Source organism: Rana temporaria, chromosome 2 (genome assembly GCF_905171775.1).
Source record: "Rana temporaria chromosome 2, aRanTem1.1, whole genome shotgun sequence".
Classification (NCBI taxonomy): Eukaryota; Metazoa; Chordata; class Amphibia; order Anura; family Ranidae; genus Rana; species Rana temporaria.
The window spans coordinates 265,482,084-265,497,976 of record NC_053490.1 but is presented as its reverse complement, the minus strand read 5'-3'; the positions used below and the strand labels follow the sequence as shown (position 1 = coordinate 265,497,976).

Genomic DNA, 15,893 nt, shown 5'->3' with positions numbered 1-15,893 from the left:
GCTTCTGTAAATTCAACAGATAAGTTTGTGTCGTGAAAAGAGATAGTGGGGGCAGTATTTTCCAAATCGCTGGGCTAATCAGTAAACCTTCTAGCGTGGCTTAGTGCGAGTCTATCCCCCATATTATCTTCTTATCTTCTCTGTCATTCTACGTCATGCTAAGCAGATTCTTAATATTCTTAGAGATTACATGCCTCTCAGTACATGGGTTGGGAGTGTAAGTGTAACCACAAACCGGAGAAGGTGCCGTAACTGCTGAGCGGAAATACAATAGATTATATCCTCCAAAATACTTGATCTGCCGACTGACTTATGGCGTGCTCAATATGTCATATTAAAATGTATGGAGCATGGTGTATCTCTACTGTTGTAAGCCAGCAAGAATCTCCCCCATAGGTACGTGAACCATGACTATGCATTGCACTGTGTGTCTGCAAAAGCCATACATTGACAGCCCATTTTTATTATCTTATTGAAGTGCAAAACTCTGGGTGAAAATCAAAGCTGCCTCATGATATCCTGTATTGTGTATTCAGTACATTAACTTCAAAGCACCGTATCTAGGGAAAAAGTGTTCTTTTTACATTATTTATACTTTTTAAGTTCTTTTTTTTATAGTTCTGTAGTAAACAGTAATTCATACATTGCAGGTATGACTAGATTTTGCATTAATTGTAAGTTTTTAATGTGCTGTCTTTCCCTTTGAAGTTTGTGTATACCTGCTGTGTTTATTTCATGTATGCAAAAAATGATTTAAGCCCTCGGGAAAATGTTTATACAGTCATTAAAACAGTATCTTTAGGAGAACATATGCAGTTATCTTTGTGGTTAACTAGTATTGTTCATTGTTTTATAACCTAGTTTAAAGTATCCTATTTCTTGTACAGTATCTCGGGAATTTTTTAAAGTTGGAACAGCTGTGCCTGTCAACCAATCGGCTTCTAGCTTTCATTTTCAAAGCTTAACTGGACTTCCTGAGGAGGGATGCTGATTGGTTGCCAATGCATTGATAACTTTTTTGACATGTGTCGATCTTCCATGTGCTCCTTGCTGCAAAGGCCAGTTATAGGTGGGGGGCAGTGGCTATTTATCTGTACTAATGATAAATTTCTCCCCCGACTTTTGGCCTATACCCTAGCATGCATGCACACAGTCCCCTGATTACAGTGTAGTTTGTGCAGTGCCTCTTTCTTTAGAAGCCCAGGCTGGGTCAGGCACAGCACTAAATAACTATGTATATGAATTTATATTCTCATATGAATGTGTCCCTCTTAGGGCTTACCTCACTCATATATATTTTTGTCCTTGTCCTTTTTTGTGCAATATGCAGTGTACCTCTCAGGCTTACATTCTCATACAATGTACAGGGATCTTGAGAGTGTTCTGCAACAAGTTAACATAATTTGGATGAGAAACTTGAGTTTTTGGCAGGTTCAGCATGTACCGGTAAGCTCTTTGCATTTGCCATTCCAAATGTAACACTTTGCTGAGAAAAAAGCAATGCCACCTAGGATAACTAAATGCATAACAAACATTCTTGTAGGTTTATACCGACTTCTTCTGTTTTGTATATATTTAAAGCGGAGCTCCAGCCCCCCCAAAAAATGTAATCAACAGCTACAAATACTGTAGCTGCTGACTTTTGATATTAGGACATTTACCTGTCTAGGGATCACACAATGTCGGCACCCAAGACGATTTTTCAATCGGCTCTCAGTTGCTGCTGCTGCCATTTCTTGTAAGGGGAACCCGCAGTGAAGCCTTGTGGCTTCACAGCCGGTTCTATACTGCGCATGCACGAAGATTTGTGAATGGCATGGCGCTGGGGGAAGGAGGAGGGGGGCTGAACTCCGCTTTGAGGGTGGTTATTTCAGTACTTTTCCTAAAATTCATCAAAAAGTTATTGCCTCTCTTCTTACATGTAGGGAGAGCAAGGGGGAGGGAACACTGGAAGTTTTGGGGTTAAACATCTTTTTATTCAAAAAAGTATTTCAGTACAAGGACAGGAAATAACAGTAGAAAATGGTAAGCAAAAATATGTAATGGATGATGCTCCCCAACAGAAAAGAGCGACATACCATTTCCATGAAAAAACAGATGCAACAACATGTGTTGGGTAGAATAGGTTGCCAGCTACACTGTGTACATAACAATACTACATTCAATAGTGGCAGTAAGGTATCACATGGCAAAGATAGAGGGAAGAAAGTTACAATTGTTTTCTATACCCCACAAAAATGTGCTGCCTTTTACAGTCGCATGTGGGTGCCATATTTCTTAACCACTTCAGCCCTGGAAGGATTTACCCAATTCCTGACCAGGACATTTTTTGCAATACGGTACTGCATCGCTTTAACGAACAATTGCGCGGTTGTGCGACATAGTACCCAAACACAATTGGTGTCCTTTTTTCCCACAAATAAAGCATTCTTTTTGTGGTATTTAATCACCTCTGCGGTTTCTATTTTTTGCGCTATAAACAAAAAAAGAGCGAAAAAAAATAAAATAAGATTACATTAATAAATGTAAAAAAACAAAACTGAAACATATTTCTTCCTCAGTTTAAGCCAATATGTATTCTACATATTTTTGGTAAAAAAAAATCCCAATTAGCGTACATTGATTGATTGGTATGCGCAAAAGTTATCATGTCTACAAAATAGGGGATAGATTTACAGTGATGAAAATAAGTATTTGAACACCCTGCTATTTTGCAAGTTCTCCCACTTGGAAATCATGGAGGGGTCTGAAATTGTTATCGTAGGTGCATGTCCACTGTGAGAGACATAATCAAAAAAAAAAAAAATCCAGAAATCACAATGTATGATTTTTTTTAACTATTTATTTGTATGATACAGCTGCAAATAAGTATTTGAACACCTGAGAAAATCAATGTTAATATTTGGTACAGTAGCCTTTGTTTGCAATTACAGAGGTTAAACGTTTCTTGTAGTTTTTCACCAGGTTTGCACACACTGGAGGAGGGATTTTGGCCCACTCCTCCACACAGATCTTCTCTAGATCAGTCAGGTTTCTGGGCTGTCGCTGAGAAACACGGAGTTTGAGCTCCCTCCAAAGATTCTCTATTGGGTTTAGGTCTGGAGACTGGCTAGGCCACGCCAGAACCTTGATATGCTTCTTACAGAGCCACTCCTTGGTTATCCTGGCTGTGTGCTTGGGGTCATTGTCATGTTGGAAGACCCAGCCTCGACCCATCTTCAAAGCTCTAACTGAGGGAAGGAGGTTGTTGCCCAAAATCTCGCAATACATGGCCCCGGTCATCCTCTCCTTAATACAGTGCAGTCGCCCTGTCCCATGTGCAGAAAAACACTCCCAAAGCATGATGCTACCACCCCCATGCTTCACAGTAGGGATGGTGTTCTTGGGATGGTACTCATCATTCTTCTTCCTCCAAACACGGTTAGTGGAATTATGACCAAAAAGTTCTATCTGACCACATGACTTTCTCCCATGACTCCTCTGGATCATCCAAATGGTCATTGGCAAACTTAAGATGGGCCTTGACATGTGCTGGTTTAAGCAGGGGAACCTTCCGTGCCATGCATGATTTCAAACCATGACGTCTTAGTGTATTACCAACAGTAACCTTGGAAACGGTGGTCCCAGCTCTTTTCAGGTCATTGACCAGCTCCTCCCGTGTAGTCCTGGGCTGATTTCTCACCTTTCTTAGGATCATTGAGACCCCACGAGGTGAGATTTTGCATGGAGCCCCAGTCCGAGGGAGATTGACAGTCATGTTTAGCTTCTTCCATTTTCTAATGATTGCCCCAACAGTGGACCTTTTTTCACCAAGCTGCTTGGCAATTTCCCCGTAGCCCTTTCCAGCCTTGTGGAGGTGTACAATTTTGTCTCTAGTGTCTTTGGACAGCTCTTTGGTCTTGGCCATGTTAGTAGTTGGATTCTTACTGATTGTATGGGTGGACAGGTGTCTTTATGCAGCTAATGACCTCAAACAGGTGCATCTAATTTAGGATAATAAATGGAGTGGAGGTGGACATTTTAAAGGCAGACTAACAGGTCTTTGAGGGTCAGAATTCTAGCTGATAGACAGGTGTTCAAATACTTATTTGCAGCTGTATCATACAAATAAATAGTTAAAAAATCATAAATTGTGATTTCTGGAATTTTTTTTTTTGATTATGTCTCTCACAGTGGACATGCACCTACGATGACAATTTCAGACCCCTCCATGATTTCCAAGTGGGAGAACTTGCAAAATAGCAGGGTGTTCAAATACTTATTTTCCTCACTGTATGTAATTTGTATTGTTTCTCTTTGTGGAGCAATCGCGGGCGGCTGGTGGACATTGAGTCAGCAGAACGCGCTGATTGGCTCCCCCGCTAGCGAATAGGCACATGCTTACAGATCGATGCGTGTGCGCCCAATGACAGCGATTCACGCAAGAGAGCCAACCTGCCGCAGCTGGTCGGGAAGTAGTTAATGAAACCCTTGCGCATCTAGCAAATGCGTGTACATTCGCGCCAATTAAAAACAATAGGCTTTAAAATCCGTTATAAGCAGAATTTTTTTATGTCCAGTGTGCATGAGACCTAATTGAATGGGTTGTGTAGGTAACACTAAATGAGATTGCACAGAGGCTGTTTAGTGTATGGCCAGCTTATTGGAGCTCCTGGTTTTAAAAAACTGACAAGGGTTCTAACCCTTCCCCAGTTTGTCCATATCTTAAAAAGAAAATAAACCTTTTTGGCCTGACATTCATTTTATAACAGCATTGTCATTGAGAAAGATGCAATTTATTATTTTAATGCGCACCTTCTCTTTTTAAATTGGTCTTTTTCAAAGTTTCTGCTTGTATTTGATTTTTTACAGAACAAGAAGTATTTGTAAATACATCCATCTTTAGTCACCTAGAGCAATGCACAGTGCTGAAACAATTTGTTTTCAAATCCCAGCACTTTACGGTTTAGCATTTAGAGAGGGAACGGCCATTGCATTACATTTTATCAATGTGTATGGATTTTCCAGCTAGGTATATCATTGTACATTAAAGCACAGACCGGTGCTGAGACGCAGCAAGAAACCACAATGACTTTACAGGCAAATTAACATTGGAAATCATTGCAGAGGGCAGTGCATGTCTTGATCTGCATTTTGTTAATTGAGAATGTAATCTTCCTCTAGTAAGGACTAAATCTTTAGTGTGAACTCTTCTAATTTCATGGGTAAATGAACACCGAATACAGTCATTTATAATCCCACCAATTGCTTCTATTGTTGCAAGTGGGGGCCGCTTGAGCACTTTGATGAATAGCTAGTTGCCTATGAAATTGCCCTTCTGTATTTATTTGTATTTTTTACTTTTTGGATATGTCAATGATTGTTTATCTAAATGAAAAATTGGTTTAACATATTTTAACAAGTTGTTTTGAATGGTGGATCGCAATCAGTGTAGAAGATTGAGTTTTATTGCTGTAATCATTATCTACAGATGAGCTACAATCATCGGCTTTGTTAGTGGGTGAGGTTGCTTTGCAGGGCGTTGCTTGAAATTGCACTCGCTAAATTTGCACAGCTACCGTCTTCAGTTTTGGGTCTTGGACTATTCAGCAGGTAAAATAAGTATTGGTATAATTATTTTTCTAGGTAAATATATTTCTAAAGGTGCTATTGACATGCAATTTTTACCACGTCGATATCAACAAATGCAATCCATAAAACAAAGAAACCAAAACAAATAAGTTCATAAATTATTAAGTTATGTGTAATAAAATTAAATGACACAGTGAAAAAAGGGAGCTGCAAAAAGGCATGGAAAGCCATGACACCAGCTGAAATCTATCAGTAATCAGAAAGCAATCCTGCCCCTTGTCAGTGCAAATTAATATCAGCAGGTTCAGTCGTTACTGATGGCCTATAAAAAGGTGTCTCATTACCAAGGTGTTATAAAAGAAACATCTTGTGATGGGTAAAAGCAAAGAGCTCTCTCAAGACCTTTGCGACCTTATTGCTGCAAAACATACTGATGGTATTGGTTACAGAAGGATTTCTAAACTTATGAATGTTCCAGTGAGCAATGATGGGGCCATAATCCAGAAGTGGAAAGAACATAATTTAACCATAAACCGGCCACGACCAGGTGGTACTCGCAAGATTTTTGACAGAGAAGTGAAAAGAACTATCAAAATAGTTGTTAAGAGTAAGGATGAGCTTAGGCGTGTTCACAACTCGCACGTGCAGAGCCCGCCAGGAAGTCGGCACCGCACAGTGCTAATCGCAGGCAGTGAGACATTTTCATGATCCACGGCTGCAGAGATCGACAAATGTCTCACTGCCTGTGATTAGTGTTGTGTAGTGCCGACTTCCTGGCGGGCTCTGCACGCGCGGGTTGAGAACACGCCTAAACTCATCCTTATTTAAGAGCCAAGGAACACTTGTGGATAGCTTGAGAAAGACCCAGATTAGCAGTTACAATTGTATCAAGCTTGTGAAATATTGGGAGAATCTAGTCTGGTCAGATGAGACCAAAATGTAATGCCCTGTACACACGATCGGTTCGTCTGATGAAAATGGTCCGATGGACCGTGTTCATCGGACAAACCGATCATGTGTGGTCCCCAACGTTTTTTTCCCCATCGGTAACTGTGTGGAGTTACAGACAGAAGAACAGGAAGTGAGGATTTCTCAGAAGAAAAAAGGACATTTAAAAGCAAAATGGAAGGATGAGGTAAGTGAAGGAGGACTGCACTAAGGTAAAGGAAGCTATTTAGGGAAAAAAACTATTTACCTTTACAACCCCTTTAAATTGTACAGATGTGATGGGTCACATGAGTGATGAAACCCATTAAAAATGGTTTAATCTCTACTAGCATGCATTATTGCATAATAAGAATGTCTGTATCCATATACACTTTTTCTTAATTTTTTTTCTTTTCACAATATTTGATAACAGATGCAGCATTTCACAGTACATAGAACACTGTACACCTTTAGTTGTGTATATATATTAAAATATGTTTATTGGTGTACTTATAATATTTTATTTATCTGTGTTGTAAAAGTAGACTATAGTTGTGTTTTTGTTTTTTACACTGTATTTTGCACATTTTGCGTTCTATGTCCGTCTATTGCTTGTTTCATAATGTTTGTGTAAATTTGCCGGTTGTAAGTTTGCGTTATTGTTATTTACGTGGTTTGAAAAATATGCCTTATACATATGGCAGGTATAGAAAAGAGCACAGTTACAAAGGGGCAATATGTCTTCACAGCTTATGCCAAAGTGTAAAGTAAGCAAAGAATGAAATACAGGCAATTGCTTTTAGATATAACTTTGCCTTTGTTCGCTTCTTCTATGAATTTGTATCTATTTTCTAAATATGTGGCGGTTTTTCTTTTTGACAGTGGAAGAATCGGATATCATTGATCTGGAGAAAAGATATTGGCTATTGAAGGCTCAGTCACGGACTGGAAGATTTGATCTGGAAACATTTGTTCCCTTGATATCGCCTCCAATTCACCAGTCTTTGAGTGAAGGTATTTATTTTATTTACTACAGATACTTGTATAGTGTTGTCAATTTACTCAGCGCTTTACATATACTGTAAATTGTACATTCACATCAGTCTCTGCCCTCTAGGAGCTTACAATCTAAGGTCCCTAACTCGCATTCATACATACACATACTAGGGTCAATTAAGGGTGGGGCCAATTAACCTACCAGCATGTCTTTGGCGTGTGGTAGCGTACTCTGAGGAAACCCACACAGGCACAGGGACAACAATTATGCAAATGAGAGAGGTTTTTAAAGCTTCAGGGAGATATAAAGGGCATAATTATATTTTTTTATTACATGCAAGCAGCGTCATTCCCTAACTATGACTTTGGTATCAGACTCTTGCACTCTCTGTACAGCAGAACTCAGACTGCAATGGGGGAGGAGCATTGCTAAGAGTCATCTGTGTTTGGTTGATGTGCTGATAGAAGAGCTCAAATTAACAGAAAGATGAGCTCAGGGTGGTGGGATTTCAGTGTAATAAACTTACTGTATGTACTGGAGTATAAGCCTACCCGAATATAAGCCAAGGCACCCAATTTTACCACAAAAAACTGGGAAAACATATTGACTCGAGTATAAGCCTAGGGTGTCCACCTGCATGCCTCACTGTGTCCATGTGCATGCCTCACTGTGTCCATGTGCATGCCTCACTGTGCCCATGCCTCACTGTGCCTCAAGTACGGTACCTTGATCGGCGTCATCTCCTGGCGCTGTGCCCATCTTCAGTCTTATTATCTCCCGGCGCTGTGCCCATCTTTAATCCTATTATGTCCCGGCGATGTGATGCATTCAGTGTAAGCCATGTAGTTTAACCAAGCGCTGCCTCCTCCTCCTCCTCCTCCTCCTCCATGACTGAACACTGACTCTGTTTCCCAGCAATGAGTCAGCCTATCGAGGAGGAGGAGGCGGCACTTGGTTACACTACACGGTTTACACTGAATGTATCACAGCGTCGGGACATAATAAGATTAAAGATGGGCACAGCGTTGGGACATAATAAGATTAAAGATGGGCACAGCGCCGGGAGATAATAAGATTAAAGATGGGCACAGCGCTGGGAGATAAGACTGAAGATAGGCCCAGTGCTGGGAGATACAAGACTGAAGATGTATCACAGCGCCGGGGGATTAGGCTGCAGATGGGTACAGTGCTGGGAGAGACTCAAGTATAAGCCGAGGAGGCATTTTCAGCACAAAAAAATTTGCTGAAAAACTCGGCTTATACTCTATTATATACGGTAACTGCAGGAGAGGAAAGGCAGGTCTTCTTACCGTAGGAGCTGACAAAGACGTGTAAATCTCATCCATGGCGGGGCCACTCTGGAACAGTGCAAGACAGAGGGAAGCCTGGACGTGTCTGATGCTATTCAGACAGGAGATACTTTAGCAGGAATCTCTTGACTGCTACTGCCCCATATACTAATCATTTAAAATAAGTACCTCCCAAATATTATTTTACCTTGGGTGCATTATTTTACATTTCGAAACCTTGAACTTTTCCACCAGTCTTCCAGCTATGCAGCAAGTACAAACACTTTTGGGCTAAATAAAAATTGTACAGTTCCTTTTATGGCAAGCTTGTGCTAATATTGAGGCCATGCACCTTAAGCCTAGGTTCACACTGCTGCGAATTCAAAATCGCGGTAAAATGCGCGATTTTACCGCGATTTCGCGGCCACGATTTTGCCGCGATTTGCCGCGATTTCGGCCGCAATTTAATGTAAATCGCGGCCCGAAATCGCAAAAAGTAGTACAGGAACTACTTTTTGAAATCACAGATGCGGCGTCGCACTGATTAGGACAGTGCCATTGCCGACAATTGCCGCCGATTTGAGATGCGATTTGACATGTCAAATCGCATCTCAAATCGTTCCAAATCGTACCCAGTGTGAACCAGGGCTAAATATCCGATTTTATGTTTTTGTAACAAAGTAAAGTCAGTTTTATCTTGGTTCAGCTAGATGTCTTGTTCATGTTTAATTATTTATCTTATTTTCTTTTTTTTTTTACAGGATTATTTAATGCATTTGATGAGAACCGTGACAACCACATAGACTTCAAGGAAATTTCTTGTGGGCTGTCTGCTTGCTGCCGGGGACCCTTAGCAGAGAGACAAAAATGTAATTATCAGTTTGATCACAACTCCCTGCAGACAAAACAGAAAGTATTATCTGCCAAAGTTAATGGTCACCTCTGCCTAATGTACTCCATGGCTCCTGATTTAAGTAGTTGATTTATTTTTCTCATTATTGAGCATTAATGTGTGATCAGTTTTATGCTGTTCATTCTCTGATGTTTTTACGCTCATTATTACCTAACTAGTTTCTGAAAAGATAATGGAAGCTAAAAATCTTGTTAACATCCATAGACAATGTAAAATTTTCTCTAAGTTTTCTTAAAACATACTTGTTTAATGTTTTGTTTTGTTTTTTTTGTCTGTGGAACAAATCCTGATCATCAACTCATTGCTTTATTCTTTGAAGCATATCATGCACACTATTTTTTTTTTTTCCTTTAAAAACTTCTAAATGTGGAGTTTATTTTGATTAGCACACATAATACTATAAGGTTTCATTCATACTTGTACGACTCTAAAGTTTGACGCTACTTAGTTGCAACTTAAAGAAAACAAAATAAAAAAACATTTGCCAGCACACCATGGATTGACAAAAAGTAGTATCCAAACGGGTAATTTATTGAATGATCACAACATAAGAAGAGTGCAACATTTCGGAATCACGTAGGACCCCTTCGTCAGGCATGTGATCATCACAATCCTGACAATGGGGTCCTGCGTGACTCATAACGTTGCACTCTTCTTCTGTTGTGATCATGCAATAAATCACCTATTTGGACGCTACTTTTTGTCGATCCACGGTGTGCTGGCAAATATCTATTTTTTTTTTCTTGAACCAGTATCCAGCTGGTTGTTGCTGCAGCACCCAAACTTTGAGAGCTTATGCAGGAAAGTGTGCGATTGGAATATAAAATATTGGTTGCAACTTAGGCGCAACTTTTAGATATGGATGTGACTTGTTGTCCCTCTGCAAAGTCGGACCCCACTGTTGCATGCAAAACATTCAGGTACAACTTTCATGCAACTTTTAAAGGTTAACAAAGTCTATGGCCCTTAAGTTGCATGAAAGTAGCGCATGAACTACTTTGAAGTCGCTGCGACTTTGAGTCGCACATATATGAATGGTTATCATTGGAAAACAAGGGGTACGACTTGTCATGTGACTTTGATGTCGAAAGTCACATGACAAGACGCACAAGTGTGAATTGTGGTGTAAATGTTTTAAGCCATAGCTTATTTTAAAGGAGTACTTTCCTGTCAAACGTGTGGAAATCCATGGAAGGGATGCATTTGTTTGTCCAGGAGTTTTTGACCACATCTTATGGTTGCGCTATTACATTAGGCCACCCCATTGTGAAAAATCACTGCTAATTTCTCGCAACACACGTTCCTTAGCCTGTTTTTTTGTCCTGCATGAATTTCCAACTCTGCATATGTGCCTTTCTTAAGTCTATATGGATTCCTGTTGCAATTTCGTATATACCTAACAGTCCATTCATATTGAAATTATTCCTGCCCTTACTTTAGTCACTGAAGTCTCTCAAGAGACATTACATGTAATGAAAAGTAGTTTTCAAGAAGTTAAGCAGCACACTGGGGTTGATTTACTTAAATTGGAAAGTGCAAAATCTGGCGCAGCTGTGCATGGTAGCCAATCAGCTTCTAACTTAAGCTTGTTCAATTATTATAAAAAAATAAAACTGGAGGCTGATTGGTTTCTAAGCAGAGCTGCGCCAGATTTTGCACACTCATGTCTTAGTAAATAAACCCCACAGTGTGCTCAACTTTTGGAAGCAACATGTACCTAATGTAGAGTGTAGTGATCAGAGACCGTTGTAGTAGTCCATATACATAAAACAATGGAGACAATGTTCCCTAAGTAAGAAATGTAGGAGATCTTTGCTACCCTGGTCATATCTAATAGTGTGCTTGTTCTTTTCTATTATCTAGTTTGTTTTAAGGTATTTGATGTTGATCGTGATGGTGTTCTGTCTCGCACTGAACTGGAAGACATGGTTCTTGCACTACTAGAGGTGTGGAAGGACAACCGCATTGATGCTGTACCTGTAAGAGCTTTTTTTTTTGTTGTTTTTTAGTTTATTATAAAGACTATAACTTATGTGGTGGGATATATTTTTTCAGTGGGTTGTCACTAGTGTAAAAAAAACTGGTGCATTATATAGATTAGCTTTGCACACCATTAAATTAGAACTATAAGAAAAACGTTTTTATTTGTTTTCATTGTGCCTATAGTAAGGGAGGGTTATAACCCCTGTTAGATTATTTTTTTTGCCATCTGTCTCCAATATGGAGATTTCCCTTCACTTCCTGTCTCATAGCCAAGCAGGAAGTGAGAGGAAATACTTGCTACTCAGGGGAATTCCTTGGGGACTAGTGTTCTCATTGGACGATTTTCCCTCAAATACTTTTCTGAGGACAACCCAAAATGTGGGATTTTCTTTTACTTTCACTTTCAATGATAATGGTAAACAGGGCAAATGGAGAGGGTGAATCTCCCTAATGGGGGCACAGTCAGCAATAATACCTGATTGGTGTTCTTATCCCTCTCCACTCTTTCCAAAACAAAAAGTTTTGCATTTAGTTATATTTTAATCCAGGGTTTGACAAATGTGCTTGGAATCTAAGAGCCAACTAAAAAAGTTGGCAGCCAGATACGCACCCCGTCCCGCCGAGCTCACGTGCAGGAGAGGACACATATATGCAAATAGCGTCGGCATATGAAAGCGGTGTTCAAAACACACATATGAGGTATCGCCGCGATTGGTAGAGTGAGAGAAATAATTCTAGAACTCCTCTGTATCTCAAAACATGCAACCTGTACAATTGTTTATACTACATGCCTGACCAGGCAATGTTTTAATCCACAATGCACAAATGTATGTAGATTTTCTGTAATTGACAGGTTCTGAAACAAAAAATATTTCCAGACAATATTATTGAAACCTCATTAATCTCACAAAAGTGAGTACACCCCTCACATTTTTTGTAAATATTGTATTATATCTTTTCGTGTGACAACACTGAAGAAATGGCACTTTGCTATAATGTAAAATAGTGAGTGTACAGCTTGTATAACAGTGTAAATTTGCTGACCCCTAAAAATAACTCAACACTCAGCCATTAAAGTGGAGGTTCACCCAAAAAACTTTTTTTTTAACATTAGATTGAGGCTCGTTTTGTCAAGGGGATTCGGGTGTTTTTTTTTTACAATCGAAGCAGTATTTACCGTTTTAGAGATGCATCTTCTCCGCCGCTTCCGGGTATGGGCTGCGGGACTGGGTGTTCCTACTTTATTGACAGGCTTCCGACGGTCGCATACATCGCATCACGATTTTCCGAAAGTAGCCGAACGTCGGTGCGCAGGCGCTGTATAGAGCCACACCGACTTTCGGCTACTCGTGACGCGATGTATGCGACCGTCGGAAGCCTGTCAATCAAATAGGAAATGCCCAGTCCCGAAGACCATACCCGGAAGCGGCGGAGAAGATCGCTCTCTAAAACGGTAAGTACTGCTTCGATTTAAAAAAAACTACCCGATTCCCCTTGACAAAATGAGCATCAATCTAATGTTAAAAAAATTTTTTTGCGTGAACTTTAATGTCTAAAACACTGGCAACAAAAGTGAGTACACCTCTAAGTGAAAATGTCCAAATTGGGCCTAAAGTGTCAATATTTTGTGTGGCCAGCACTGCCTTAACCCTCTTGTGCATGGAGTTCACCAGAGCTTCCCAGGTTGCCACTGGAGTCCTCTTCCACTTCTCCATGATGACATCACGGAGCTGGGGGATGTTAGGCCCCGTACACACGTCCGAGGAACTTGACGTGCCAAACACATCGAGTTCCTCGTCGAGTTCAGTGTGGAAGCCGCCGAGATCTCGGCGGGCCGACTTTCCTCATTGAACAACGAGGAAATAGAGAACATGTTCTCTGTTCGGCCCGACGAGTTCCTCGTCGGCTTCCTCGCTGAAAAGTGTACACACGACCGAGTTTCTCGGCAGAATCCAGCTCCGATCGAGTTTCTGGCTGAATTCTGCCGAGAAACTCGGTCGTGTGTATGGGGCCTCAGAGAACGTGTGCTCCTCCATCTTCCGTTTGAGGATGCCCCACAAATGCTCATCACCTTTAACCTCAGTTTATTTAGCCAAGCAGTGGTCGTTATCATGTTGGAATACTGCCCTGCGGCCCAGTCTCCAAAGGGAGGGGATTGTGCTCTGCTTTCAGTATGTCACAGTACATATTGGCATTCATAGTTCCCCCAATGAGCTGTAGCTCCCCAGTGCCGGAAGCACTTATGCAGCCCCAGACTATGACACTCCCAACACCATGCTTGACTGTAAGCAAGACACACTTGTCTTTGTATTCCTCACCTGGTTTCTAAAGAGTGACTGCAGCCTCTGCCCCTATCAATTGCATCAACTGCCCCATCAATTACAGCGACTGTCCTATTAATTACAGCGACTGTCCCATCAATTGCATCAACTGTCCCATCATTTGCATCGACTGCCCCATCAATTGCAGCGACTGCCCCATCAATTGCAGCGACTGCCCCATCAATTGCAGCGACTGCCCCATCAATTGCAGCGACTGCCCCATCAATTACAGCGACTGCCCCATCAATTACAGCGACTGCCCCATCAATTACAGCGACTGCCCCATCAATTACAGCGACTGCCCCATCAATTACAGCGACTGCCCCATCAATTACAGCGACTGCCCCATCAATTACAGCGACTGCCCCATCAATTGCATCGACTGCCCCATCAATTGCATCGACTGCCCCATCAATTGCAGCGACTGCCCCATCAATTGCAGCGACTGCCCCATCAATTGCAGCGACTGCCCCATCAATTGCAGCGACTGCCCCATCAATTGCAGCGACTGCCCCATCAATTGCAGCGACTGCCCCATCAATTGCAGCGACTGCCCCATCAATTGCAGCGACTGCCCCATCAATTGCAGCGACTGCCCCATCAATTGCAGCGACTGCCCCATCAATTGCAGCGACTGCCCCATCAATTGCAGCGACTGCCCCATCAATTGCAGCAACTGCCCCGTTAATTACAGCGACTGCCCCATCAATTGCATCAACTGCCCCATTTTTTTTAAAGATGATAAGGGGGGTGCCACCGAAATTTCCCCCCAAAAATGACATTTTTTTTTTAAAGATGTTAATGGGGGGGGGGGGAGATATTGCCATCGAAATTCCCCCTGAAAATTACATTATTTTTAAATCTGACAAACAGGGGGGCGCCGAAATTCGCCCTGAAAATGACATTATTTTTTATGATGATGATAAGCTGCGGGGGGTTGCGGGTGCCGCCGAAATTCGCCCTAAAAAATTACATTCTTATTCATGATGATAAGCGGGGGGGGGGGGGGGGGGGGTGTGCCGCCGACGACCTCACCTTTTGAAAGGAAAATTCAACAGAGGGGCAGCAGCAGCAGATCTTACTGGCTGTGGAGGAGTCTGCTCCTCACACTTCCTGTCTCCTCTCTCTCAGGAGCGATGAGAGAGAGACAACAGGAAGTGACATCATGGCCTTAGATGTCAATCAATCTGCCCGGCCGTAGTAATAGACACTACGAGCGCCGGGCAGATACTGTGGCTACCCGGTAAGCGCCACAAGGCGGTTCTAAAGCCCGCAAATGAAGTGCCGCGTCTGCAATCTTGTGATTGCATGGACGTGGTGCTTCCCATAACGCACGTGGCCGGCGCCACATAGTGCATTTGGTAAAAAAAAAATTGAACTTAAATTTTTTTTTCTTAAAGTGGCCGTTTTAAAAAAACAAAAAAAAAACTTTTTTTTTTTTTTTTTTTGTGACTACAGGAGGGGGGGCGGCGCCCGGGCGCCCCTATGGACGAGCCGCCACTGGCCTTTAGTACTCACAACATATGTTTTTTTTTTATGGTGCCAGAAGCAAGATTAACCCTATCCTCAGTATTTAGAAGGGATAAAACATACAGTGTGCAGAGCGCTGTACCTGAAGTGTGGGTGTGGCTAAACTGCGCCTACTCGTAGTACACGCTGCACACATGTCACAGTCCTTTTACAACAAAATACCCCAACAAATGTACCAGAAGTTGAAGTTTCACAGGCCCAAACAATCGCCTTTAAAATTTAAATCCCTATATGGTCAAAGAGCTTACACTTTCTCTTGGCCTTCCCTAAAGAAGATCCTCATTAAAATAGTCAGAAACAACTTCACAGCCAACAACTGTTGAGACAACGCTTTGGTCAGGAGTTTTTAATGTACAGCTGTA

At 41.5% G+C, this 15,893-nt stretch overlaps 1 protein-coding gene across 2 annotated transcripts in view; it reads left to right on the top strand.

The window, feature by feature from the left end:
* Positions 1–15,893, top strand: part of USP32 (ubiquitin specific peptidase 32) — a 265,092-nt gene that overhangs the window by 132,543 nt on the left and 116,656 nt on the right. For both annotated transcript variants that reach the window (XM_040336910.1, XM_040336911.1), the window contains exons 6-8: positions 7,381–7,512; positions 9,546–9,653; positions 11,561–11,676. In XM_040336910.1, coding sequence (XP_040192844.1) covers positions 7,381–7,512; positions 9,546–9,653; positions 11,561–11,676 — 356 coding nt within the window. The remainder of the gene's footprint in view (positions 1–7,380; positions 7,513–9,545; positions 9,654–11,560; positions 11,677–15,893) is intronic.